Genomic DNA, 25,788 nt, shown 5'->3' on the forward strand with positions numbered 1-25,788 from the left:
AATTTTTGGTTGTTGCACTTGGAGGAATGCTACTGGCACCTGGGGACAGAGGCCTAAGATGTTAGTAAATATCTTACAATGGATAAGACAGCTAACCACTAACAAATGATTATCAAACCTAAAATATCAAAGGTGCCACCGTTGAGAATATCTGCATTAATGTAATCATTGTTTCAGGGAGCTCTCTACCATTTTATTATTTGTTTCCTATATGACCACTGGTTTTGCTTCTCTTTTTCTCATTTTTTACCTTTTTTTGGATAAATTTAAAAATATTTATTGTCCTGCTGTCTGAACTTATTAAGTATATATTCTTTTACAATACTTTTGGCTCTTACCCTACAAATTTCAGATTATTGTACGACCTCCTCCAACTACTAGACTTTTAATACATGTAGCTCCTTTTACATCCCTCCCATGCACCTTTGTTTCTACATTATTGTCTTGCACTTTGGTTTTATGTCTATACTTAAATTGCAACAGACATAATCATTTTGTATAGTTAGCATTATTTTATACTGGTATATTCCATTGTTCTTCAGTCCCTCCTACAAAGCCATGCTTCTGTCTAGGATCATTTTTCCCTTTATTTTTTTCCTTTAGTGCAGACCTGATAGCAATGAATTCCCTTGGTTTGTTTTATTGTTGTGTTTTTAAAGATTTTATTTATTTATTTGACAGACAGGGATCACAAGTAGGCAGAGAGGTAGGCAGAGAGAGAGGAAGGGAAGCAGGCTCCCCGCTGAGCAGAGAGCCCGATGTAGGGCCAGATCCCAGGACACTGGAATCATGACCTGAGCCGAAAGCAGAAGCTTTAACCCACTGCTTTTAACCCCATTTGGCGCCCCAAATTCGCTTAGTTTTTATCCAAAACCATCTTTATTTCACCACGTTCAATTGAACGCTGGCTTCATAGGGTATAAAATGCAAGCCTCATAGTTATTTCCTCTTAGCCCTTTAAAGATGTCCCTCTCCTTCTAGTGTCTTCCAGATTTCATCGTTTCTGTGGAGAAGTATCTGTCAGTCTTACTGCTCCATTACTTTTAAGATTTTTCTTTTTAGTTTCAGTTTACAACAGTTCAGCTGTGATCTGTGTGTGTGTCTTTGTCTTTGTACCACCAACCTGGGTTTGCTGAGCTTGAATCCGGGGGGGTTGATCTCTTTCATGTGTTTGGACATTTCTCAGCTGTCTGTCCCCCAGCAGCAGCCGTCTCCCAGAAGCCGTGTATTTTGAGAGCTCTAAAAACTTCAGGTTTCTCCCCCCTCCACCCCACATAACAACATTTTAAAAGCGTTGTGGTTTCTCTTTCCTAAGTGACAGCCTTTGGCCTGGGCCACACTGTAATCCTGAGCTCATGTCAAGGGTCGGCAAATGCAGCAAGGGCAATAAAACAAAATGAAGTGAAATGAAAAAACAGAAAAATAAAGAGAAACAGCTATCAACCGTTGACTCACTGAACATTCCCCCCCTGGCGAGAGTATCCATCCACCTAGTCCCTGTTGCTTCCACAACTACTTGTGTTTTAAGAAATTGTTTTTGTAATTTATCTGGCTTTTTGTAGTTGTCAGCAGGAGTATTAGCCTGCCAGGACCCAACCAAATCCAACTTCAAGGCAGAAGGGGCCCGATGTTTGTCTTGTGCCAGATGCCTTTCTGGGTTCGATGTACAGGATTGCCCCGTCTAAAGCAGTTAAGACAGAAGGATAAATCCTGCAGCAGACGGAATTCCATAGCAGCAGTGTGCATGGAGGGGACTGAAACGGGACAGAGGAGGTGAATGTGAAGGAATGCCACCTGCTCGGGAAATTGCAAGTTTTGTCATTTCACGTGGCTGCAGTTCCAGCTGGAAGGGTTGAAGCTGAGGTTGCTGAGCTAGGCAGGAGCCCGATGGCCAGGGGCCCCATGTGCCATGGTGAATAGGTGGGCTAGGGAGCGCGGTTGAATTCTAAGCAGCGAAGAGTGATCAGATTTTTGTTTTGAAAGATTACGTACACGTCATTGTGATATGTGGACCCAAGAAGGGCGAGCCCGCGAGGCCAGGGGCCCTGGAGAAACAGTTCCAGGCAGTCCAACGTTCAATAGATGGTTATCATCAGCAACAGATTTTGAAAGATGTTGAAGGGGTAGCATTGATGAAATTGAAGAGAATGGGGGCATTAAGAGGGAGGCGGGAGAAAGAGAGGCTAAGCTTTCTAGCTCAGGGGAAGGCCGTACATCACCAGGGGGGGCACCAACAGTCGAGCTGAGTTCAGTCTGGGATGTACTGTGTCTTCCCACTTCATTAGCTCTATAGTTGTTTGTGTCATAGAATCTGAGAGCGTAGTTCCGGGGCGGGGGGGGGGGGGGGCGTCCAGGTGGTGTTCTTGAAACTCCTGAGCTAGATAAGAGAGATGTAGAGCCCCAGGCCATTGCCTTCGCTCTGGCTTCAACCAGACCCTCTGATTTATTCTACCTTGGGTGGGCTTCCACTTCAACATTCTATTTGAAATAAGTTTTCCACGCTAAGAGAATGCTAACAGGGTTTCCTTCCTTGTTCATCTTCCCGTTTTAGGTCTCTGTTTTGAGTTATTCATCTGAATGGAATCCATTCTCAAGTACTTTCCTTCCGAGGGTGTGTGGGTCATGCCCTCTCTGCGTCCTTGCTCTTGTTCATACAGTCTGACTGGTGTCTCTCTTGGCTGTGTATAGGACTTGGGGGCCACAGGCCTTCCTTTGCAGGCAGTAGATGCTATTCTGTTGTCTTCTGATGTCCCTTGTTGCAGATGAGAAAGCCAGACCTGGTCTTCTTCTAAGTTATTTGTTTGTTTCTTCCTGAATGTATGTATAATTTTCTTCGGTCTCTTTTAGCATAGAGGAATTTTACCAGAGTGTGATTAGGTGTGTGTCCTTCTGTCTTTTCAGTCTCCAGGTAAATCTTTCTGCAGCTCAGGGAAATGTTTCATTTGTTTATTTGTTCTGGCTCCTCCATCTGGTCCTTTCTCTCCTTCCAGAATTCCCTGCTATTTATTTACGTGTTGGTTCTCCAAGTCTCATGAGTTCCGTCTCTTTGTATTTCTGCTCTGAGTTTTAAAGTAGCTGTCCTTGGTCTTCCAGGCCGCTGATTGGATCTCGGTAATTAACCGTCTTTTTTTAAAAAATACCATCACTTGAGCTTTTTCGGTGTGGAAAATTATGTTTTTAAAATCCTAAAAGATATCATTTGCCTTGTGATCAGACTTTTTTTATGGCTCTTATTATTTTTTCCAATTCTTGTCTGTCTCCCTTAGTGGTTCTGTTAGTCTAAAACTCACCACCTCAGACTGTGCTCTGCTTGCTTTTCCTGCCTCCGACTCCTGGGTTGCGTTAACTGGCTATCTTCCTTCCCTTCTGGTGTTCCAACTACAGGACCTCAAGCAGGGGACGGCACAGCGGCCTCCAGCTCACGTGTGTGTGAGCTGGTGCCAGTGGGATGACAGTAATCCCTGGCCAAGCCTTCTGCCATCAGTGGCCTGAGATAGGACAGATTTGAGTTTTCTCCCTTGGTGGGGATCACAGAGACCAAGAGATATCCCCTAGCAAGCTTCACAGTGACCAATATTGCCCTCCCTTGCAGAATACCGTGAGGCTCTGTGGACCAGACTCTCTCCAGGGTTTTAGAGCCTGATTGCTGCCCTGGAGCCCTCTCCTGACCCAGGAAGAAAATCCGGCACTGACTCTCTCTCGCTGGGCTGAGCAGGTCTTGCCCACACCCACCAGGCACCACTTGCCCGCCAGCCCTGTAGTCAGTGGGGCTCTGAAGGGTTCATCTGGAGGAAGGGGCATCATCTGTTCAGAAGCCCCCAGTAAGTTGAGCCAAAAGAGAAAGAAAGAGATTGGGAGACACAGACGGACTGACAGACCCCACCAGACTAGACGATCTCTAACCTCCCTCCAGTGCCAGCGTTTTATAGTTGTACTCGTTTATGGTCTCCAGCTTTAGCTCAGTCCTCAGTACCCTTGGGCCACACTTTTATGTCTTCCCAGCATGCTCTGCTTCCCCAAAGGGAAATATTGGAGACTTTTATTTCTCTCCTCAAACCCTCTGTTTACCCCGCCCTCCCCCTTCTTGTTCACTGTCAGCCTATGACACAAAGGAAAGAGACTCTCCGGTATTAAGTTGCTCAGTTCCTTTGCTCACCTATAAACCTATCTCCTTCCACTGCCTGCCTGCTGGCCCGTCTTTCTATCCTGCTGGGTTCTGTCTTCACCCATGATTTCTGTGACGGTGTGTGCTCCCGATTTTCCCCTTTCTCTGGCCATTCCCTCCTGTCTTGTTCTGCTCTTGGTCTCACCCAGCTCTGACTCTTCTCCCATATCGTTGGCTGCCAGGGGGCCTTCTCCGTGCATAAAGCTGATCCTGTAACTTCCACTTAAAAACCTCTCCATGACAGGAGCAGACAAAATGAACCCGTGGTCATAGAAGTCAGAATAGAGGTTACCACTGGGCAGGGGAAATCAGAATCAACTGTAAAAGGGCTTGGGGGAGCCTTCCAAGGTGCTGGAAATATTCTGTCTTGTTTTGGATGATGGTTGTGTAGATCTCTACCTCGCAAGAATCCACTGAGCTGTACATTAAGACTAGTGCATTTTACTCTATGAATCTTATACCTCAACTTGAAAAAGAAAACTGCGGGGCGTCTGGGTGGCTCAGTGGCTTGGTGCCTACCTCCGGCTCAGGTCATGATCTCAGGGTCCTGGGATCAAGCCCCGCATCGGGCTCTCTGCTCAGCAGGGAGCCTGCTTCCCTCTCTCTCTCTCTCTCTCTCTCTGTCTGCCTCTCTGCCTACTTGTGATCTCTCTCTCAAAGAAATAAAATCTTAAAAAAAAAAAAAAAAAAAAAGAAAAAGAAAACTGGGATGCCTGGGTGGGTCAGTCAGTTAAAAGTCATGATCATGAGTTAAAGGTCATGATCCCAGGGTCCTTGTCTATAGAGTCCCACACGGGCTCCCTGCTCAGTGGGGAGTCTGCTTCTCCCTCTGCTGCTCCCCGCACTCTTGTGTGCACATGCACTCTCTCTCTCATAAATAAAATCTTTAAAAAAAAAAAAAGACAAAACTTTCAGTGGCTCTCCACTCCTACCACAGGTTACGATCCAAACTCTGTTAGCGATCCAAACTCTGTTAGCGTAGCCTACAGACTGCTATTGTTCCTCCTTCAAGTCTGGCTTAAGCATCTTCTTCCTGTGACCCCTCCCCTGGCTTTCGCAGACTTCTGACGCATGCGTCCCCCGCACTCACCCAGGACCGTGAGCACCCAGGACCGTGAGCGCCGGCTGGTCCCAGTTCTTAGCAGCCTGTGTCGTAACCGTCAAGCTGCTTCCCTCCCTGGACTGGCCCCCACCCCCACCCCGAGAAGAGCAGTCAGCCACCTCTCTCAGTTCTGCTGCTCCCCAGGCGCCTCGTGCACTGCCTGGCCCAGAGGCCCCCACGAAGTGTCTGTGGTTGAATGAAAGCAAGTTCGCCTTGTCTTTGCTCTGAGCTTGACCTTCACTGAAAAGCCTTCTTCCTCCGGCCTGCAGGATGCTTCCGCAGTGAGAAGGAGGCTGCTGCGCGATGGCCGTTTTCGACACTCCCGAGGAGGCCTTCGGGGCCTTGCGCCCCGTCTGTGTTCAGCTCACCAAGACGCAGACGGTGGAGACGGTGGAGCGCCTGCGCGCGCAACTGCAGGCCGTGAGCGACTCGGCCCTTCAGGAGCTCCAGCAGTACGTTCTCTTCCCGCTGCGGTTCGCGCTGAAGACGCCGGGTCCCAAGAGAGAGCACTTGATCCAGAGCGTGGTGGAATGCCTCACGTTCGTCCTCTCTTCCACCTGCGTGAGGGAACGAGAGCTCCTCCAGGAGCTGTTCTCCGAGCTCTCCGCGTGCCTGTATTCGCCCAGCGCCCGGCAGCCCGCGGCTGTGTCCGAGGAGCTGAAGCTGGCCGTGATCCAGGGCCTCAGCACGCTGATGCACTCGGCTTACGGGGACACCATCCTGGCTTTTTACGAGCCCTCCATCCTGCCTCGGTTAGGATTTGCCGTATCTTTACTGTTGGACCTCGCAGAACAGGAAAAATCCAAGCAAATTAAAGTGGCTGCCTTAAAATGTCTGCAGGTTCTCCTCTTCCAGTGCGACTGTCAGGACCACCCAAGGTCCCTGGATGAGCTTGAACAGAAACAGCTGGGGGATTTGTTTGCTTCTTTTTTACCTGGAATCTCAATGGCACTGACCCGGGTGATCACGGGAGACTTTAAGCAAGGGCACAGCATTGTCGTGTCTTCCCTAAAGATCTTTTACGAGACAGTGAGTTTCATTATGGCTGACAAACATCTCGAAAGGACCTCCGACACCCAACCGAAGCCTGCCTCCGTGGAGCCCAGAGTCGCAGAGCTGATGGTTCACAGGGAAGCCAAGTGGGTAAAAAACACCAGCGACAAACTGACCGTCCTTATTAAAAAGATAACTGAGTGTGTTTCCATCCATCCACACTGGAAGGTGAGGCTAGCCCTGACAGAACTCATCGAGGCCCTTCTCTTGAAATGCAGTCAGTCCCTGGTCGGCTCGGCAGGACACCTTCTGAAGGCTTTGGTGGGTCTAGTAAATGATGAGAGTCCCGAGGTCCAAACCCAGTGCAGTAAAGTTCTGAGACATTTCGCAGATCGGAAAGTAGTGGTCGGCAACAGAGCCTTTGCGGACATCTTGTCAGAAAACCTCCATTCCCTCGCCACGTCACTGCCCCGCCTCATGAACTCCCAGGACGATCAGGGCAAATTCTCTACTCTCTCCCTGTTACTCGGTTATCTGAAACTCCTGGGTCCCGAAGTGAACTTCGTCCTCCGCTCTGCGGCCCATCTTCAGCGCCTTTCCAAAGCGCTCATCCAAGTGCTGGAATTGGACGTGGCCGACATCAAGGTCGTCGAAGAGCGGCGCCGGCCTTCTGGTGGTCTGAGCTCGTCTCCGGAGAGCGCGGCTCTGCTGCAGAGGAGGTACTTCCGCTTCTTCACCGACGAGAGGCTTTTCCTGCTTTTGCAGCAGCTGTGTCAGCTCCTCGGGTTTTATGGGGACCTCTATCTGCTCGTCGATCACTTTATGGAGCTCTACCACGAGTCCGTGGTTTACCGGAAGCAAGCTGCCATGATCCTGAATGAGCTGGTTGTGGGGGCTGCTGGGCTGGAGGTGGAGAATCTTCACGAAAACCACATTAAAACAAGCCCAGAGGAACTGAAAGAGATCGTGACCACTATACTTGAAGAATACACAAGCCAAGAAAACTGGTATTTGGTCACCTGCATCGAATCTGAGGAAGGGGGAGAGGAGCTAACAATGAAGCAGTCAGGCCTCCAGGCCATCACATCTGCTGCACACACCTGCCAAGTCACATCTTTCCCAGCCTTCTCAAAGCCAGGTCCCACTATCTGCTCCATGAACAGCAACATCTGGCAAATATGCATCCAGTTGGAAGGGATCGGCCGCTTTGCGTATGCACTGGGAAAAGACTTCCATCTGCTCTTGATGTCAGCCCTCTATCCAGTCCTGGAGAAGGCTGGGGACCAAACCCTGCTCATTAGTCAGGCAGCTACCGGCGCCATGCTGGACATTTGCCACGCCTGTGGCTACGACTCTCCGCAGCACCTAATCAGTCAAAATTCGGACTATTTGGTGAATGGGATCTCTTTAAATCTGCGTCATCTGTCTCTGCACCCCTATACCCCAAAGGTCTTGGAAGTCATGCTGTGGAACTCGGATGCTAGCCTGCTTCCTTTGGTGGCAGATGTGGTTCAGGATATCTTGGCCACTCTGGACCAATTTTATGATAAGAGAGCTACTTCCTTTGTGGGTGTCCTCCATGCCTTGCTGGCAGCATTAGGTACAGTCAGAGCCCTTTTTAATGCTAATCTAGGGGAAGGCCTGGTATCCTTGTTTGCCTAATCTTTTTTGTTTGTGTGTGGTTATGCTATGGAGGACATTATTTGAATAGTTGTTGGTCCAGCCCTACAGGTTATGCCAGGGTTCTACTGCCCTTTTTTTTTTTAATGTGTGTGTATAACACACACTTAACCAGGGTCACACAGGTAATAAGGAGTAAAGTCAGGAATTGTGACAGTCTTGTTCTTTTCTGTATCCCAAACTGCTTCTGACAATACATGGGGTTGGAAGTATCTGTGCTAATAGAGAACGGGAATAACAGGAATTACTCAGTCCGCAGATGAGCTAGAGCGTTACGGCCCACTAGAACTTTCTGTGATGATGGAAATATTCTATATATGTTCTGTCCATTGCAGTAGCCACTAGGTACACGTGGCTAGTGTAGCTGAGGCACTGATTTCTTTATTTTAACTTAAATAGCCACATGTAGCTAGTGACTACCATACTAGACAGAGGTCTAGAAACATTTTTTTTTCTTAAAGGTTTATTTATTTATTTGACAGACAGAGATCACAAGTAGGCAGAGAAGCAGGCACGGGGGCGGGAGGGCAGCAAGCTCCCTGAGCAGAGAGTGGATGTGGGGCTCCTTCCCAGGACCCTGAGACTGTGACTCGAGCTGAAGGCAGAGGCTTAACCCACTGAGCCGCCCAGGCGCCCGTAGAAACGTTTTTAACCTTTTAATTGTATGAGGTGGTTTGAGTTTCTCTCCTTCCTTTTGATCCTGTTGGGTGTCTGTTGGAGGTGTTAAAAACCATTAAAATGGCAAAGTTTGGGACAATAAGAAAAAGAATCTCTCAATGAGATAGTCGGTCCTTGAATGAAAAAAATAACGAGCTATCCAAAGACCGTATCTCTAGAATTTATTCCAGTACCAGGAGCCTCAAAGGTACATGGAAATGTTCCTGACCTCATTTTGTCAGCCAAGAAAGCCAAGATCATGTAAGAAAGTTTGTCGCAGCAAGGACGGGCGGCTGGGACAGAGACTGTCATCTACCCTATACCTCACACCATTTCCAGTGTTTGTTCATTCATTCGTAAACACTCGCCGTGCCGTCTAAATGTTCTTTTATTCATTCCTTTGCTAAAGCGCGGCTGCCATGTGCCAGACATTGTGCTTCGGCATCAGGATATAGCAGTGAGCAAGGCAAATACAGTCATGCAGTTTTCTTGCTCCTGCAAAAGAGATGGCAAGTAAATTATTAAACACGTTCATTTCAGAGTCTAATAAGCACTGTGAAGAAAACAGACAACCTGACGCCAGAGGAACAGGGCTAGGATACTTTCAGTCGCGTGGTCAGGGAGGGCTTCCCTGAGGAAGCAACAGTGGAGCTGAGACCTGAAGGCTGAGAAGGGCCCCCTGGTACATGTGGAGCTGTCCTATCCTTTTTATGTTTCTTAAGAACCTTCAGGTCAAAGAAGCAGGTACAAAGATGTGGAGGAAAGAAAGGACTTCAGAGCCTGGGAGAGAGGCCACTGTGGAGACAGTGATACGAGATAAAGCTGGCAGGTGAGGCGAGGCAAGGATAAGCCCCGCGTGGCCTTTTAGACCAAGGGAAGGAGTTTGGATTTTATTTTGCAACGACTTGGAAGTCTCTGGACTGGCCTAGTCACTGAGATGTCAGCAGTGACTGAGAAGGATTGGGTATTGCCCTCGCGGCAGCGCTGCTGAGACTGGCTAACAGCTTCCATGGTCTGAAGCTAGCGCAGACTTCCACTTTTAGTGCTTTGGAGAACTAGACTACGTGTCCGTTTGAAATTTAAAACTATATTAAGAGGGGCACCTGGGTGGCTCAGTGGGTTAAAGCCTCTTCCTTCGGCTCGGATCATGATCCCAGGGTCCTGGGATCGAGCCCTACATTGGGCTCTCTGCTCAGCAGGGAGCCTGTTTCCCCTCCTCTCTCTCTGCCTGCCTCTCTGCCTCCTTGTGATCTCTGTCAAACAAATAAATAAAAATCTTAAAAAAAAAAAAAAAAAAGCTATATTGAGAAAAGGCCTATTAAGTATATGCTCTCAGGAGGTAACTCAGTTGGGGCCTTGAAAATTGAATTGTCTTGGGTTGCTGATGTCTTTGGTCACCTCGAAAGAAGAAACCCTGTGTAGCACTTTATTTTTATTATTATTTTTTAATTGAAGCGAAAGGGGAAGGATCTCCACTGTAGAGAGAAAAGGAAGATGGTTAACATTGACTTGAGGACATCCTAGGGAAAGAAGCAAGATGGAAGATGGCTTTCCTGAAAGCGTTGAAATCACCCCAAATATACTTGCATTTGGAATGGTGAGCAGTGCTGAAGGAGAGTTGGTCAGTTGCACGTGAATCACTCTGTTGCTGTTTCTGTTTGCCTTCAAGTTGTCTAACTGATAGCCACTCTCTTCTTTTTTTATTTTATTTTGAGAGAGAGAGAGAAGAGGGGAGGGGCCAAGGGAGAGGGAGAGAGAATCTCAAGCAGACTCCCTGCAGACATGGGGCTCCATCTGACGACCCGGAGTTTTTTTTTTTTTTTTTTTTAATATTTTATTTATTTGACAGAGAGAGAGAGAATACAGCAGGGGGAGTAGCAGGCAGAGGAAGAGGGAAAAGCAGACTCTCCACCGAGCAGGGAGCCCAATGCAGGGCTTGATCCCAGGGCCCTGGGATCATGACCTGAGCCACCCAGGCGCCCCAACCCTGAGATCTTGACTTAACTGCTGGCTACTCTTTTAAAATGGGAATGGAAGTGTGGTCTCAGAGACCGTCTAGAAAGTCTTCAGAGGACCCAGCACATGTTTCAGGAAATGGAGTCACCCTAATTAGCAGTGTTCACTGGCTAGAAAACATTAAGTGCCACAGTGAGGGCAGGAACGATCAGCGTGGTTACCGCTGAGCACCTCTGGCCAGTTGCTGAGTACCCACAGCAACGAGAACAGGGTAGCTTTGAAAGCAAGGAAGAGTCTGTGCCATGCACCTTGGCACTGAGAGCCTGTGCCACAGCCACATGTGGACGGCTGCCACCTGGTTTTCGTGGCTGCCTAGGATACTGTTGTGCAGCTGTGCACAGTTTGCTTAAATGGTCCTTTCTTGGTGCAGATTTTGGTTGTTTCCATTCTTTTGCCACCACAAAAAAAAAAAAAAAAAAAGAAAGAAAATGCTGCAGTGATTATCTTTAGAGGTCATTTTGAACATGTCAGAGTATATCAATAGAGTAACTTCCTAGGAAGGAGTACTGGCTTAGAGGACAGTACATTTAATCTGGGTTTTTTTGGTTTTTTGTTTTGTTTTGTTTTTGTAATCTCTGTACCCAGTGAGGCTCAAACTCACAACCCTGAGATCAAGAGTCATGTGCTCTAGACTGAGCCAGCTGGGCACCCCAAATTTCAATTTTGGATGGAGACTTTCAGGGTCCTCTCCAAAGAACTTGCACCCATTTAAACTCCTGTCAGCAGTGGAGCAGAGAGCTGATTTTTCCACACCCTCCTCTCGACTATATTCCTGAGTCTTTTGCTAATCCTTGCTTATCCAATAGGACAAAAATAGCACCTTATTATAGTTTAATTTGCACTAAGAGTGAGGCTGAGCTGCTTTTCATATGTTTAAAAGCCATTCGTAAGCAAAGACTTCAGTGTCTGGTACTAGCCTCAATGTAGAAATCTTTGCAGCGTATCTACTTTGATCATGGTAAATGCTAAGTCCTGATTTTAACACGTCAGTAATGCAATCCCTTGGAGTCTGCTAGGGCCTGACCTACGTGCGGGGGTGGTGCATTGAGGAAATGGCCTAAGTGGTCCCCTCCATGTAGAACCTCTAGGCTCTGGAGTCAAGACTCTCACCCAGCATTCGCTCTCTGTGGTTCCCCTTTGCCTGGTCCTGGCATCTCCTGTCTGCTGTTGCTCTGTGCACGCGCTCCTTGACAGAAATGAGATTAGTGGGGGCTAAAGGTTATCGGAGGCATTTTTCCTGCTGTCTGTAAAAGGGTGAAAATTCACACTGGGGTTTTCTGGGGTTTTGTGGTGGTTGTTGTTGTTTCTTTTAAGTGTTTAGAGCCTTTTTTGAAATGAAGCCCTAGGGGAAACCCAGTACATAAAAAGAGTTGAAATCAGAGCTGCTGGGTTAGAGGGGAGTCAGACGCCCTGGGCCCACCCCCTTTAGCATGCTGTCCCTTGGGGCCCTCCCTGTTGTGGCCCCGAGACTCTCCTGCAGAACCCTTAGGGCTCCTCAAGGCACAGTTTGAAAACCACTGACTGGTTCAGTGATGTTTAAACCTTATTCTGTGGTGACACATCAGAAGTATTGGAGCAGCCTGAAGAAGGAAAAGCTTTGGAGAGAACATGTATCAGAAATACAGATGAGGGGCTGTGTCTATTCCAAGACTATAGAGCCGGTCTTCTGCTAATGAGGAGTGCACCCTGTACTCAGAATTCTGTCACTTGTATGTATTCTCTTGCATATTTTCTCATTCAGCATATATATTTGGGCACACCCACTCCATGCTGGGCATGTTGGATTCCAGTGGCAATCAGTGGAGTGTAGAGTCCAGTGGGAGATGTAGACACTAAACAGTATACTCAAGATAAAGGTAATTATACATCATGATGAGTTAATATGAAAGGAGAGAAGATAGTACTCTATAAGAGAGCCTTTAGGGACCTATATTGGATTGGGAAGCCAAGGGATGGCTTTTCTAGGCAAGTTCTATGTATATTGAGACATGAAAGGTGAATTGGAATTAGCCAAATGTGATGTCGTAGGGAAAGTAGTCCAGGGGCGCCTGGGTGGCTCAGTGGGTTGAGCTGCTGCCTTTGGCTCGGGTCGTGATCTCAGGGTCCTGGGATCGAGCCCCGCGTCGGGCTCTCTGCTCAGCGGGGAGCCTGCTTCCTCCTCTCTCTCTGCCTGTCTCTCTGCCTACTTGTGATCTCTGTCAAATAAATAGATAAAATCTTTAAAAAAAAAAAAAAAAAGAAAGTAGTCCAGACAGCAAGAAGAGTATATGCAAAACATTCTGGGGTCGGAAAACACCTGCCCCATTAGAGGAATGGGAAGATGCTCGGTTCACGGGCAACTGGGAGGAGCTGGAAGATGAGGTTGGAGAGATGGACGGAGGGACTGGATCGTGAGGGGACACGCAGGCCATAGCAAAGAGCTTATTCTGCTGCTAGAGTGCTAATGCCTATTGTCAATGACTGTGGTGATCATTATAACACTTTATTTTCAGCCCAGTGGTTCCCAGACACAGGTGATCTCGGGCAACCCCAAGAGCAGAGTGCAGGGGAGGAGGGAAGTCATTTGAGCCAAAAACCAGCAGCTCCTGAGAATACCGCCACAGCAGAAGACATTGAACAATTTTTGCTGAACTACCTCAAAGAAAAGGATGTGGCAGATGGCAATGTCTCAGATTTTGATAATGAAGAAGGTAACTGTTTATTTTGGCTTAGCCAGTTTTTTCTTTTTGAAGCAGATTATTATAAGAATGAGATCGCATTACAAAACGTTTGGAAATCAGAAAAGTTGCTCCTAACCCCACCATGCTCAGCAGAATCACCCTCTTTTTTTTTTTTTTAATTTGAAAAGTATATTTCATTTATTTGAACGTATAAATAAAAGTCTGGGCTATTGTCATCTTTCAAGAATCATGCCCTAGGTGGTGCCCAATTTGGGGATGCATGATTTTCAGCTGCAGGCCTACCTCTGTCTCTCACTTAAACCAAGCTACCTTTTCCCTCGACTGTATGCGGAGTCCTTTTACTTCTGATTTCCTGACTCCCCTGTGGGCCCCTAGCAAATCACTGTTAACTTGTGTCAGATCAGTCCTGAGCTGATCTGATACATACTCCTCCCTGAAACCAAGGTAATCCTTCTAAAATGCAAGTCAAGGATAAACTAATGATCAGGACTGATTTTGCTACCATCCTGCTTTATTCAGTTCAATGACTTCCTTTCTTTTTAAAAACAAGGTCCCTCCTCTGGTGACCTAAAGATCCTTCAGAGAGACACTGAGGATTCCTTTGCCTTCTTTCCTATCTCATCTCTTGTCACTTCTTCTTTTTTTTTTTAATTTTTAATTTTTTCAGCGTAACAGTATTCATTATTTTTGCACCACACCCAGTGCTCCATGCAATCCGTGCCCTCTCTAATACCCACCACCTGGTACCCCGACCTCTCACCCCCCACCCCTTCAAAACCCTCAGATTGTTTCTCAGAGTCCATAGTCTCTCATGGTTCACCTCCCCTTCCAATTTCCTTCTCCTCTCCATCTCCCCATGTCCTCCATGCTATTTGTTATGCTCCACAAATAAGTGAAACCATATGATAATTGACTCTCTCTGCTTAACTGATTTCACTCAGCATAATCTCTTCCAGTCCCTCCCATCCATGTTGCTCCAAAAGTTGGGTATTCGTCCTTTCTGATGGCGGCAAAATACTCCATAGTGTATATGGACCACATCTTCCTTATCCATTCGTCCATTGAAGGGCATCTTGGTTCTTTCCACAGTTTGGCGACCGTGGCCATTGCTGCTATAAACATTGGGGTACAGATGGCCCTTCTTTTCACTACATCTGTATCTTTGGGGTAAATACCCAGTAAGCACCCTCATTTTTTGTGCGATTTTATCCCATTCTTTTTTGTTGCAGATCTATTGCTCTGTGGTTCCAGCTACAGTTTAAATACATTATACCCTTTTTGCACTTAGCTATATAATCAGCAACTCTCCCACGTTGCTATAGAGTTTTCATAATTAATGTTTTAATAGCTGCTACTAAGTACCCATTCCCCTGTGGGAAGTTCGAGTTGCTTCTAGCTTTTCACTCTAATAAACAGTGCGGCAGTGGATGATTCTGTGCACGTGACATTTTCCCTTTTTTTTTTTTTTTTTTTTTTGCATATTTCTTTATAAATCCCAGAAGTGGGATTTCTGGGTCAAGGATATGAACGTTATTTTATGCTTGCCAAATTGCCTTCCAGAAAGGTTGTGTCAATTTATACCTTCCCTCAGCAGCGCGGGATTAACACCGGTGGTACCACAGCCTTGCCAACGTTGGCCATTCTGACTTTCACTTCTTGCTGAATTAATAGATGGAAAATGGTTCTCGATATTTGACTTTGTGTTTCTTTCGATTACAGGCAAGGTCAAACGTTTTCCTATATGTTCCTTTCCCGACGATTTTTCTCTTGTGCCCGTTGTCTATTCATATGCTTTGTCCATTTATTTATTGGCGGGAGGAGATTTCAGTGTTTTTCTTCCCTATTTATATGATAAAGGAGAAGGGAGTTCAGGCTAGTCGAAGCTCCGGCCTGTTGTTTTATTCACAAGCCCAATCTGGAGCTTCAGGTCACGGAAGGATTAATAAATTGTTAGAATCTCCTCTGCAAATATAAAATGCCAAGTCATAATGAGCTTGGTGGTCTCAGAACTATCCTAAATCGCACTGAGTCCCAAATTAGTTTGTTAGGGTGGAATGGAGCAGGATTCTTTCTCTTTTTTGGTGGTCTCCACTCCGAGACTCTGGTGAACTAAAACCAGTACTTCCAGGATAATAGGAAATAGTCTGTTCGATGCATCTAACTACCGCCAGTTCCTTTAGTGTGTCAGGGAATTACCACAGGGCCCAGGGAATGATTTATGCGGAGTGGAGTTCTTGCCCTCCCCGAGGACAGTTTTCTGATCAGATGTCTATTGCGAGGCCTTTTCTTCTCGGTTTTATTTCTTAAGCCAACCCAGTCTTTCTTTTCCTGACCTGCACCCCACACCAAAACCCAGAAACTCAGAGGGAGGGGAGGCATCATGATCCCTCATAATCCGGATTTGCCATTCTTGTTTGAAATTCTAGTATTGTCTGTGAATCCATTCTTTCACGATTACGATCTTCTGGTTCTAGTTGATGTTGGCTAGGAGCAGACTGAATGAATCAACCTTTCTCCCAGTAACGGAAAAATCCACATCCCTCAAATAACATTGTGCAATAGGTGAATTTCAAACAACAAATCCTCCTCTGGGAAGAAAAGCACAGCCTTATCATTCTTATAATTATCATTCATCAAGTTCACACCACAGACTTGGCATTGTAAAGAATGTTTGGCTTGATGTTGGTCTGACATGTGTTTTTTGTTTTAGCCACAATGAAAGCACCTCGTGTATCTGAGGACCCTTTCTTCAAGAAATCCAAGCATTCTACAAATGCATTTTCATTTATCTTTTCAGCATCTGGTAGAGACAGGTGTGACCTCTGCTATAAGATTCTGTTTTTTCCAGTAGAGGAAACAGAAATGGAAAAAAGTGAAGGACACAACGTTCAGCTCAGTGGAAATGAGCACAGCTAGTAACGGGAGCTCGGTGGAGGGGCTGCATGTACATAGAGGAAAATTTTCCAGGGTAGGGATTTTGGCCTGGGTTTCATGCAATTCTCAGGTCTTTTCATTGTTGTTTTAATTTACAAACTTAGGCCTATCATGTGCAACACAGCACTCTAGGCAGTGGAAGAGTGCTGATAGCTGGTGGCATTCATCTTACTTAACTCTCAAGCAAATGAAGTGTGCGTGCTTTATACCTTTTTTTCCGGATGAAGTAGTGTAGGATGAGAAGGTTGCTAATAGGGGTGCAGTCAGGACTTGAACTGACCACCGTTGACCAAACTCCCTCCCTGGGTATTCTACCAGGCTGCCGCGCTGGGATCTCTCATGCAGACATCAGTAAGGCCTGATCTTGGCCATCGAAAGATCCTACAGGCTGGTGGAGGAGACAAACGAGCCTCTTAGTCAAAGAATGAACCAAGAAGAAAGAAAGGGTAAAGGTCAGAGCAGAGGCCAGCTGGGGAGCTGCCAGTCTCGGGTATCCAAATTAAAATGTTGCCCTCTTACATTTTTATTTGAAATACTTATTAATGGAAATTTAGAAAAGACAGAAGGTATAGGAAGAAAATCAAAATCCTACATGATCTCATGGCCCCATCTCTGTTAGTATTTCACGGTCCTTCCTGCTATGCGAGAAATTTACATAATAATCTCCACCTGTGTATGCAATTGTATATACTGCTTTTCTCTTTTCAACATAATATTCTTTCATAAACATTCTCCCCTGTTGTTAAAGCCCTCGGTAAACACAAATTTGGGGGCCCCCATGATAACATTATTGTATGGACGTAGCATGGCTTATGTAATTATTCCCCCTTAGGTGGCAATGGAGGGGTTCTCCCCACTCCCACCCCCAGTTTATATAGTTAATGCTCTAGTGAATATCCTTTTTTTTTTTTTAAGATTTTATTTATTTGACAGAGAGAGGTCACAAGTAGGCAGAGAGAGAGGGGGAAGCCAACTCCCTGCTGAGCAGAGAGCCCGATGCAGGGCTCCATCCCAGAACCCTGGGATCCAGACATGAGCCGAAGGCAGAGGCTTTAACCCACTGAGCCACCCAGGCGCTCTTACCCAAATTTTTTATGGTTTCCTTAGGATCAGTTCCTTGTAAACGCCATTCCTTGCGTCTGAGGTTGGGAGAGCACATCGAAGTGGGGCATCTCTCATAAAACACTGTCCCCAGTTATGCTTTTTCTCCAGAGGAGCAGTCAGAGCCTCCGAAGGTGGACGAGAGTGACACTGGTCCCGATGTGGAGCCCCCGCCGCCAGTGCAGATCCAGATAGCCAAAGATGTGATGGAGCGCTGCATCCACCTGCTGTCCGATAAGAACCTGACGATCCGCTTGAAGGTCAGTGTGCAGCCCTCTCCCCGCGTTTGCACGGCAGCAGGACCCCGGGTCGCTCTGGCTGCCAGGGACGGCATGGATGAGCAAGAGGCTGCCCTTATCTCCCGGTCCATGTGTTGTGGCCAAGGGAAGGCATCAGGAAGAATTTATCTGTGGGATGACAGCCTTATGGCCTTCTGTATCAGCTCAGATGCCAAAAGGGAGCCAAGTCCCCTTTGTGGAACTAAAAAAACAAAGTTTTGGACACCCGTTGACTCTCCAAGGGAAAGAAGGCCCTATGCTTTGGAAAGGATATCATTTTCTAAAGTGACTTCATGTGGGAGGCGGGTTTTATTTTTTTTGCGGGGAGGCGGGTTTTAATCCTTGGGAGCAGTCATTCTTCCACGCCTGACTCTGGCCCCTATCTCTGTGTCTGTTTCCATGTTCATCCCCAGAAAAACACTCACATTTCTTAATTGTACTTCCTCGTTTGCCGGCAGTTTCCCAAGTATCATCCCCATCAGCAAGGACTTAAACGAAGCAATCGTGAAACTGGACAGTGGGGCGACTGGGCGTGGGGACAGGGCTTTCAGAATCACCTGGGAGAAGCTTTCACAGGGAGGGGCCTGGACCTCCCCACCCCGGAGCAGATGTGAGAAACACAGCTACCTCAGTGAGTTACTGTTAGCGATGAGAGCACGCTGTCCTGCTCGGGGTGGTGGGCTCAGAAACCCCACTCCGGGATCATCTCAGATCCCGGGGTCTGTGCTTTGTGGAACGCACTTCATTTCCTCAGAGAAGCTTCTTAGCATTCATCTCTTGTTGCATGCAGCAAGTACTGTTTTGAGTGCCGGCTGTATGCAAGGCTTGATGGTAGGTGTCTAGGCAATACATTAGCCCGAGTGTCTTCCCTTTCACGGAGGCTCTGTAGCAGCCGTGTCCACACCGTGTTATTGAGATCACCGGCATTGGAGTCAGACCTGCATATCTGAGTTCACATCCTAGCTCTGCCTCTGTGACTTTGAGCAAGTACTTCACCTGTTTAAGCCTCTGCTTCTTCTGTAAAATGGGCGTGATGGGACCTGCCTCACTGTGTTGTTGATTATAAATACGAAGCACTGAGCCTCGGCTATAGCCGAGTGTGTGTTGCGCTCTGCTGCAGGTCAGGCAGAGGCTGTACAGACTAAAGTGAAGCAGGCGTCCCTGTCCTCATGGAACTTCCTTTCTCTCGCGGGGAAATACACATATACACACCTAGAAGGCGAAGAAATCTCTGCAGAGAATAAGCAGGTTCTGTGATAGAAAATAGTAAACCCCCATCTGTGAATGTGCATTAGGAGCCTTCTCTGCCAAACCCTGTTGCAGAAGACAGAGCTTCGGCCCCGGCTTTAGCCAGGTCATCAGGGAAGGCCTCTCCCGAGGTGGTGATATTTGAGCCAAGACTTAAAGGCTCAAGAGAAGGAGCCAGCCATGAGAAGGGGCCAAGGCAAAGAGATGAGCGTTTTAGGCAGAAGGAGAAATGTCTGACTTGGAATCAGGAGTGTCTGACGTAACTTGCCCAGTTAGTGACAGAACTCACTCGAAGCCCACAGTAGCAGCACCCTTTCCTCTGGGCTGCCTTGCTGTGCAGTACACGCCCAGGCTTCTCTTCCTGCCCTGCCTGCCTCTTTCCCCTCACGCGCGGGCCCTCTTTTGTTCTTTGTTGCTGTTCTGGCCTCCGTGTGACCAGCACGTAGCTGACATCCAGCGGGGTTTACTGCTCTGTTAGCAGACCTCAGTCTCTCTGACTCAGCTGTGCACCCTCCCCTCTGCTCTGTGAAGGCCAGCCCATCTCTGGGAGGAAAGGACACACTGCTCATCGTCGTGACCCCTGCTGGGGATACTGAGGCAGGCCAGTAGTAGTCTCCCTCTGAACTCCAGGTCAGGACCTGTATTCTCGGGGAGGGTAAACAATCCAGTTTACGTCTAGGCCACCCCGAACCCTTCTTCTGAGGTGGACCTATACCTCGGCTGCCTACTTGGCTTCTCCATGTAGAAGCAAGGGAACATGCCCTCACCCAGCCTCTCAGCCTCTCAGCCTCTCAGCGTCCTCCCCTGCCTGCTCCTGTCTCAGCCAGCGGCGCCTGCATCCGTTCAGTCGCTAAGCCTTACTCCAGGCAGTCCCTGTCAACACCTCGCTTTATAACCCCGATGTCAGGGGCCGTCAGCGTCTACACAGCTCGTGTACACGTTCAGTACACACACACCTCCAGGACAGACCTCAGACCCCTTCATGCTGCCACCACCCCGCGGCCACATTCCTGCCCTCTCCTGCGGGCATGTGCCTGCTTCCTGGGGGGGCCCACTCGCATCTCTCCTGCCCCTCCCCCACTCAGCAGCCAGAATGACTTTTTTCAAACATGAATTGTATCATGGCCCTTTGCTGCTTAACCCATTCTGATGGCTCCCCACTGCACTCGGTACAAACTAAAAAATTCTCTAACGTGACACCTTCACGGCTGGGCCCCTCTTACTCCTCCTGTGTCGCGCTGCCCACGGCCCTGCCTTAGTACCCTGAGCCCTGCTCTGGGTCTTCCTTGCTGCCATCTCTACCTCTAGGAACGTCCAGGAACGCTCTTCCACGCTTCCCGCGACGAACTCCCGCCCTGCTAAAATCAAATCCTCTCCTCTTTCAGGTCTTGGATGTGCTGGATTTGTGCGTGGTTGTGCTGCAGTCCCACAAGAACCAGCTCCTTCCCTTGGCTCATCGGGCCTGGCCCTCGCTCGTGCGCCGACTCACCAGTGACGACCCCCTGGTGGTGCTCAGAGCCTTCAAGGTACCATGCTGATGTCCCACCGCGGTCAGCCGGGCGAGTGGGGGTCGCCGGCGCAGAGCGTGGCGGCGTCTTTGGGGATCCCCACTCGTTTTAGCTGGTCCTCGAAGGAAGCAGAGCAAAATAAGGAAGGCACAAAGAAGAAAGTAAAAGTCAGTCCCCTCTTGAGTTAGGAGCAGAAGGAACTAGCAGATGAAAAGGACTGCCAGTATTTACTGAGCACCGTGTGGGCTTGGCGCTGCCTCCCACACAAACACATCTCCTCACAACAGCTTTCCAAGGTAGTTTCTGCTCTCCTCATTTTTTTTTTTAAAGATTTTATTTATTTATTTGAGAGAGAGACAGTGAGAGAGAGCATGAGCAAGGAGAAGGTCAGAGGGAGAAGCAGACTCCCCATGGAGCTGGGAGCCCGATGCGGGACTCGATCCCGGGACTCCAAGATCATGACCTGAGCTGAAAGCAGTTGTCCAACCAACTGAGCCACCCAGGCGCCCTGCTGTCCTCATTTTTGACAGAGGAGGAAATAAGCTCAGAGAAGTCAGGGATTTTCTCAGCATCACACAGCGGGTAGGTGATAGAACCCAAATCTGTGTTTGTGCTCAGGTTCTTTGCACTGCATAGGAGTCAAGATGAAGGGGCCTGGGTTCTAGCAGTGAACATCCTCTGCCCATCCAGGTGACTCTGGGCAAAACCCACAGCCACCCTTTTCCAAGTTGGCCTTAGGAGCCTGTGTTCCACCTTCTTCATAGTATTGTTGTCAAGGCTACAATGGGACTGTTTGGTGAAATGCTTTGAAAAGTTAAAAGCCATATATATGTGTGTGTGTCAGGTTTCATTCTCCCCGACTTAGTTTGGCTTATATCAGCACATGTATTTTGGCTTATTTATTTATATTCTTCCTTATTCTGAAAAGCACTTAAGGCAACCTACAGAGATATATTTCCCAGGGCAAGCTAACATAAATTAGGAGTAGGCGAGCAAGATGAAGCAAAGCAAAAAGATGTGTAGGGACATAAAATGAAACCAGGAATGCAACCAGTACACTTGGCAAAAGTACCTTGGTTTTCTGCAAGATTCTTCAGCCTATACTGGACCAAAGTAGGAGCTTATGTTTAAAACATATAAAATTGTTAATGTTTTTTTTTTCTAAAGCAAAATATACAAAACCACACACATACACACACACAGGGGAGGAGGGAGACTTAGGAAGAAAGACGGGGGGTCTTGCCAAATCTTATTCAGATATGCTGCCTTCCTTTGTGGAAATGAATAGGTAATCTGAAATGACAGCAGGCGTAGAAAAAGGGAGAAATAGAAACATGTTTGCACTGTAACCGAGGCCGCTTTTCCACCCTCAGAGATGCTGGGGACATCCGAGGCCGCTTTTCCACCCTCAGAGATGCTGGGGACATCCGAGGCCTGGAGGGCCTTGTGCAAGCCAGCTGAGGGCCCTGTGGAAAGGACCTTATTCTCTGCAAATTCGGCAAACACTCTCCGGGCTGGTTATGCCTTGCTTACCAATTTTTAAAGAAATTCCTATTATCCTGTATATTCAGCCTTGTGCAACGGGGCAAAACATTTCAATATGTTCTGCTAGAGAAAGTTTAAAACAAGACGTGCAAAGAAACCGCCCGTGGTGGAAGATGGGCCGAGGGTGACGTACACGCGAGATGGTGCGGCGGGACAGGCAAGGCTCCGCTGGTGCCCTGACCGCCGGGCCCGTGCCTGGACCCAGGCGAGGGACCACAGCCAGCCACTTGCCCCCCCCAGGGCCTCCGCACAGCAGCCGCTGGGCCTCACTGTGTTTGTTCAGCTAGCTGGAGTTCAAAGCACAAGCCTTCTCTCAAGGGATGTTAGGAAGAGTCAAGAGATGATCTATGTGAACTGCTTTAAGCTCTTTTTTTTTTTTTAACCAAAAAAGGGAGGAAAATCAAGGTATTAATCATATTATCCATCCAACCCTAGATTCCTTTGAATTATTCCCCGTGTAATCTGTATTTATGGATAGAAGCAGCCATGCCTTGGGAGCAGAGACCTCCGAATTCATAACTGTCAGAATCACAAACCATGGGCAAGGAATTAACAGCAGTAATTCTATTTTTTTTTTTCCCCCAAGAAGAAATTGAATTACCACACATTCCTTAGCTCTGTGCTGCCTGGCAATGTGCAGTCACCAGAGCGGGGGCTGTTTCTACAGGTCTTGCGTACCCTGGGAGGCAAGTGTGGCGACTTTCTGAGGAGCCGATTCTGCAAAGACATCCTGCCCCAGCTGGCCGGCTCCTTAGTCACCCAGGCTCCCGTCAGCGCCCGGGCCGGACCAGTGTACACGCACACGCTGGCCTTCAAGCTACAGCTGGCCGTTCTGCAGGGCCTGGGCCCCCTCTGCGAGAGACTGGACCTCGGTAGGTACCGGCCACCCTCCCCTCGGGACACGCAGCCTGCGTGCGATCTGGCCAGCACCGTGGCACCCAGCACCCAGTCGTGCTCCCACCTCTCCCCTCGTGGGTACCTCCCTCAGTTTTACTTTGCTCTCATTTTCCCTCCTATCTTGATGTGCTTTTCTGACTCACGGGACGGAGTCAAGAGCCAGGGGCCTCTCGCCTCACTGTTCCAAATCCAGCAGACGGCAGTCGGTTCTGCTTGTCCCAGATGAAGTCTGAGCCCCGATGCTTGTTTTGTTTCTCCCCTCCGCAGGTGAGGGTGACCTGAATAAAGTGGCTGATGCCTGCTTGATTTACCTCAGCGCCAAACAGCCCGTGAAATTACAAGAGGCTGCCAGGAGGTACGTCTGCTTGATCACCCGCATCTCTTTACGTTTGCTCTAAATTATAGATGATTTGCTAATGGCGAGCAGAGTCAAGGCATCTCTGCTCTTTTTTCTCCTCACTCTTTTCGCCGGGTTAAGATGGTTTCTTTAACTGGGCCAACTCTAGAGATGGTATTTTTACTAGACGCATTTCTCTTTGCAAGTAACCTTTTCCTCTGCTGCAGTGTCAGCAGCAATTCCAAAGGGGCAAAAAGCAGAAGGATGGTGTGCAAACGGGACAAAGCAGTTATCCTGGGAGGAGAGAGATCTGGTTCTAGGCCCTATTCTAGTGACTGAGTGACTCTGGCACCTGTCTGGACCACGGCTCCTTCTTCTGCATAGCATAAGCATTGGGTTACTGATCGGGCACACCTTGACGCCCCACAGCATCTCAGTGGACATCAGGTGTTCTGAACCCTTGCACACTGTACACAAAATGGGGCGTGTACAAGCAGACCCTTAAACATTCCTTTTTCTGGATCAAGTCCATGGCATTTATCAGATGAGAGTAGGCATCTGTGAACTGAGGGACATAAAGAATCACTAGACTGATGGTCTAAAGGGCCTTTTCCAACTCTGAAGCGAGGTAATTGTGATTTCTAAGAGTTTTACTTATTCTCAAGTAGCTGTGCCACCGCTAATGGGAGAAACTATGTCTGGTTCCTTGAGCCCCAAAGGATTTTTCTCAAAAGCTAAAATTCTGAGTACAGCAGCATTCCCCAGACTTGAGACCAAAAATGCACTGTGGCCCCCTTGCTCCAGCTGGATGGAGAGCTGGGGCAGGGGACCAGAGTGGGCCTGCCATCCCGCAGTGTCTGCTACTGGAACAGAAGTTAGCTCCCCTGGCCTGGCCCTGTGTACTCCCCTGGGTGCTGTTGCTCCCGTGTCCCAGGGCAAATCAACAATCCCTCCCACCTCTCAGGCTTCTAGAAACGAGTCCCCGTTCTTCCATGGTGAGGTAGGAATCCTCCCATTCCCTGAAGGCCTGCAAGGCCGCCCAGACTATGAAATGAGGAAGCTACTTGCTCCCTTATAAACCTTGCACTCTCTGGGAGTGATGGAAATATCCTTTTGGATTGATTTATTGTCCCTTGCAATTTTTTGCTCTTCATTTCCCCAGTTCCCTTTTTTCTTTCTGTCACTTTCCCGTCACTTCCCCTAGGCCCAGAATCAGTCATGGTCTCTTGAGCACAGGGGCGCATCCCAACCAGCTTCTTACCCTCAGACATTCTTGTTCCTTCAAGAACCAACTTCAGGTGAAAACAGCCCTCCCCCTCTGGGTGGTGTTCCGGAAGCTGCTCTCACACTGATTTCAGGTACAACTCAAGAAGGTAATGAATTCATCTTGAAGTAAATTCTCTGTGTGCCTGTTAACAACCAAGAGTCACAAATATCTGACTTTCCCATTCTCGGTCCCATTCTTCTTTTCCTCCACCCACCCCATACCCGTCCTTCCAGTTCAGACCCATCAAACAAGCTAATATTCGCCATTCATTATCTTTTCATTTCTAATTTTCTTTTGTGCCGCTAAAAGCAATTAAACCTGGAATTGGACCTTGCTGAGTCTTGAGTTGGTATTCAGGGTGCCTCTGGAGGAGGAAAATGCAGCCAGACCACTTGACTGCTGCGCCTTTGTTTGCTCTAGCGCATTCCATTCGGGGTTGAGTCAGATGACCTCCCTCTTGCCAGCCTGGGAGGGGAGGAAGTGCAGGGTTGATTGGTTCACAAACACATCATCTGCAAACTTATTTTGAAGCCAAGGGAAAAAAAAAACCCAGCGTTGTCCTTGATCAGGAGCTGATTTGGCATCTTGATTCAGAAATTAATAAGCTCCGTAAATAGGAGAAGAATTCGGAGACAATGGGAAACCTGGTCTCTTTGTGAGCCTCGTTATTGAAGGAAGGGAGGGCGGTGGGGTGGGGGTGGTTTGGTACTGAAACACTGCGTGCGTGCCTGGTCCCCTGGCTCAGGGAGCGCTTACACCCCATATCCATTCCAGAAGGGAAGCCTGTCCACCTGACTTACAGACTCTCTCTTCAGACTATCCGCATCTCCTCGCCGGCCCCCTCCCCCCACTCCTGCCCCTGTGTATCCCCCACGCAGCAGGCACTGACGCCCGCCACACACTCATGGGAGAAGGGAAGGTTGTTGTGTTTGTTGTTTGTTGCCAGGGCCCAAGAGGGAGCCCCGTGGCTTAGTGTTCAGCCTCCGGCCTCGGCTAAGTGTTCAAAAGAACCAGTGAGAGAGCCAGAGCCGTCCACAGATGCCCTGGCTTCCTCGGAGCTAGTGAGTTGCCAATGCAGGAGGGATGTCTTTTCCGCGTGACCGGGATGGCCAGGGAGGGCCAGTGGCTGCTCTGAAAGGAGACGGGGGAGCAGCCGTGGGAGGGGTGGACGAAGTTGCCTTCCATCTTACCCTTCTAGGTTCTTTGGCAGACAGATTAACGGGAGGAAAACACATTTTTTATTTCATACCTGAGGGCACCTTATAAGAACATGAGACCCAAAGTCAAGTGGGGCAGTTGAGGCCTTTTTGCCACCCTGAGCTGAGGAATGGCCTAGGGGTCTGGGGCTTCAAGACAGTGATTCACAGGACCTAAGAAGA

The 25,788-nt window shown here is 48.2% G+C and overlaps 1 protein-coding gene and 1 long non-coding RNA gene across 5 annotated transcripts in view; one reads left to right on the plus strand and one right to left on the minus strand.

The window, feature by feature from the left end:
• Positions 1-25,788, plus strand: part of TTI1 (TELO2 interacting protein 1) — a 47,910-nt gene that overhangs the window by 11,659 nt on the left and 10,463 nt on the right. For 2 of the 4 annotated variants that reach the window (XR_009344574.1, XM_059133246.1), the window contains exons 2-7: positions 5,537-7,860; positions 13,106-13,303; positions 17,441-17,589; positions 20,241-20,381; positions 22,576-22,780; positions 23,073-23,160. Coding sequence is in view for 3 of the 4 variants with exons in the window: in XM_059133246.1 (XP_058989229.1) it covers positions 5,571-7,860; positions 13,106-13,303; positions 17,441-17,589; positions 20,241-20,381; positions 22,576-22,780; positions 23,073-23,160 (3,071 nt within the window). In the remaining variant the exon portion in view is untranslated. Of the gene's footprint in view, positions 1-5,536; positions 7,861-13,105; positions 13,304-17,440; positions 17,590-20,240; positions 20,382-22,575; positions 22,781-23,072; positions 23,161-24,346; positions 24,535-25,788 lie in introns of those variants that run through there. The other 2 variants (XM_059133248.1, XM_059133247.1) reach the window with 2 other exon arrangements.
• On the minus strand, positions 15,286-24,540 carry LOC131807675 (uncharacterized). The gene is made up of 3 exons (XR_009344575.1): positions 24,404-24,540; positions 17,312-20,481; positions 15,286-16,616 (listed from the first exon to the last, which is right to left on the minus strand). It is a non-coding gene; the product is annotated as an uncharacterized LOC131807675 (long non-coding RNA).

The sequence above is a fragment of the Mustela lutreola genome, chromosome 9 (genome assembly GCF_030435805.1).
Source record: "Mustela lutreola isolate mMusLut2 chromosome 9, mMusLut2.pri, whole genome shotgun sequence".
Lineage (NCBI taxonomy): Eukaryota > Metazoa > Chordata > Mammalia > Carnivora > Mustelidae > Mustela > Mustela lutreola.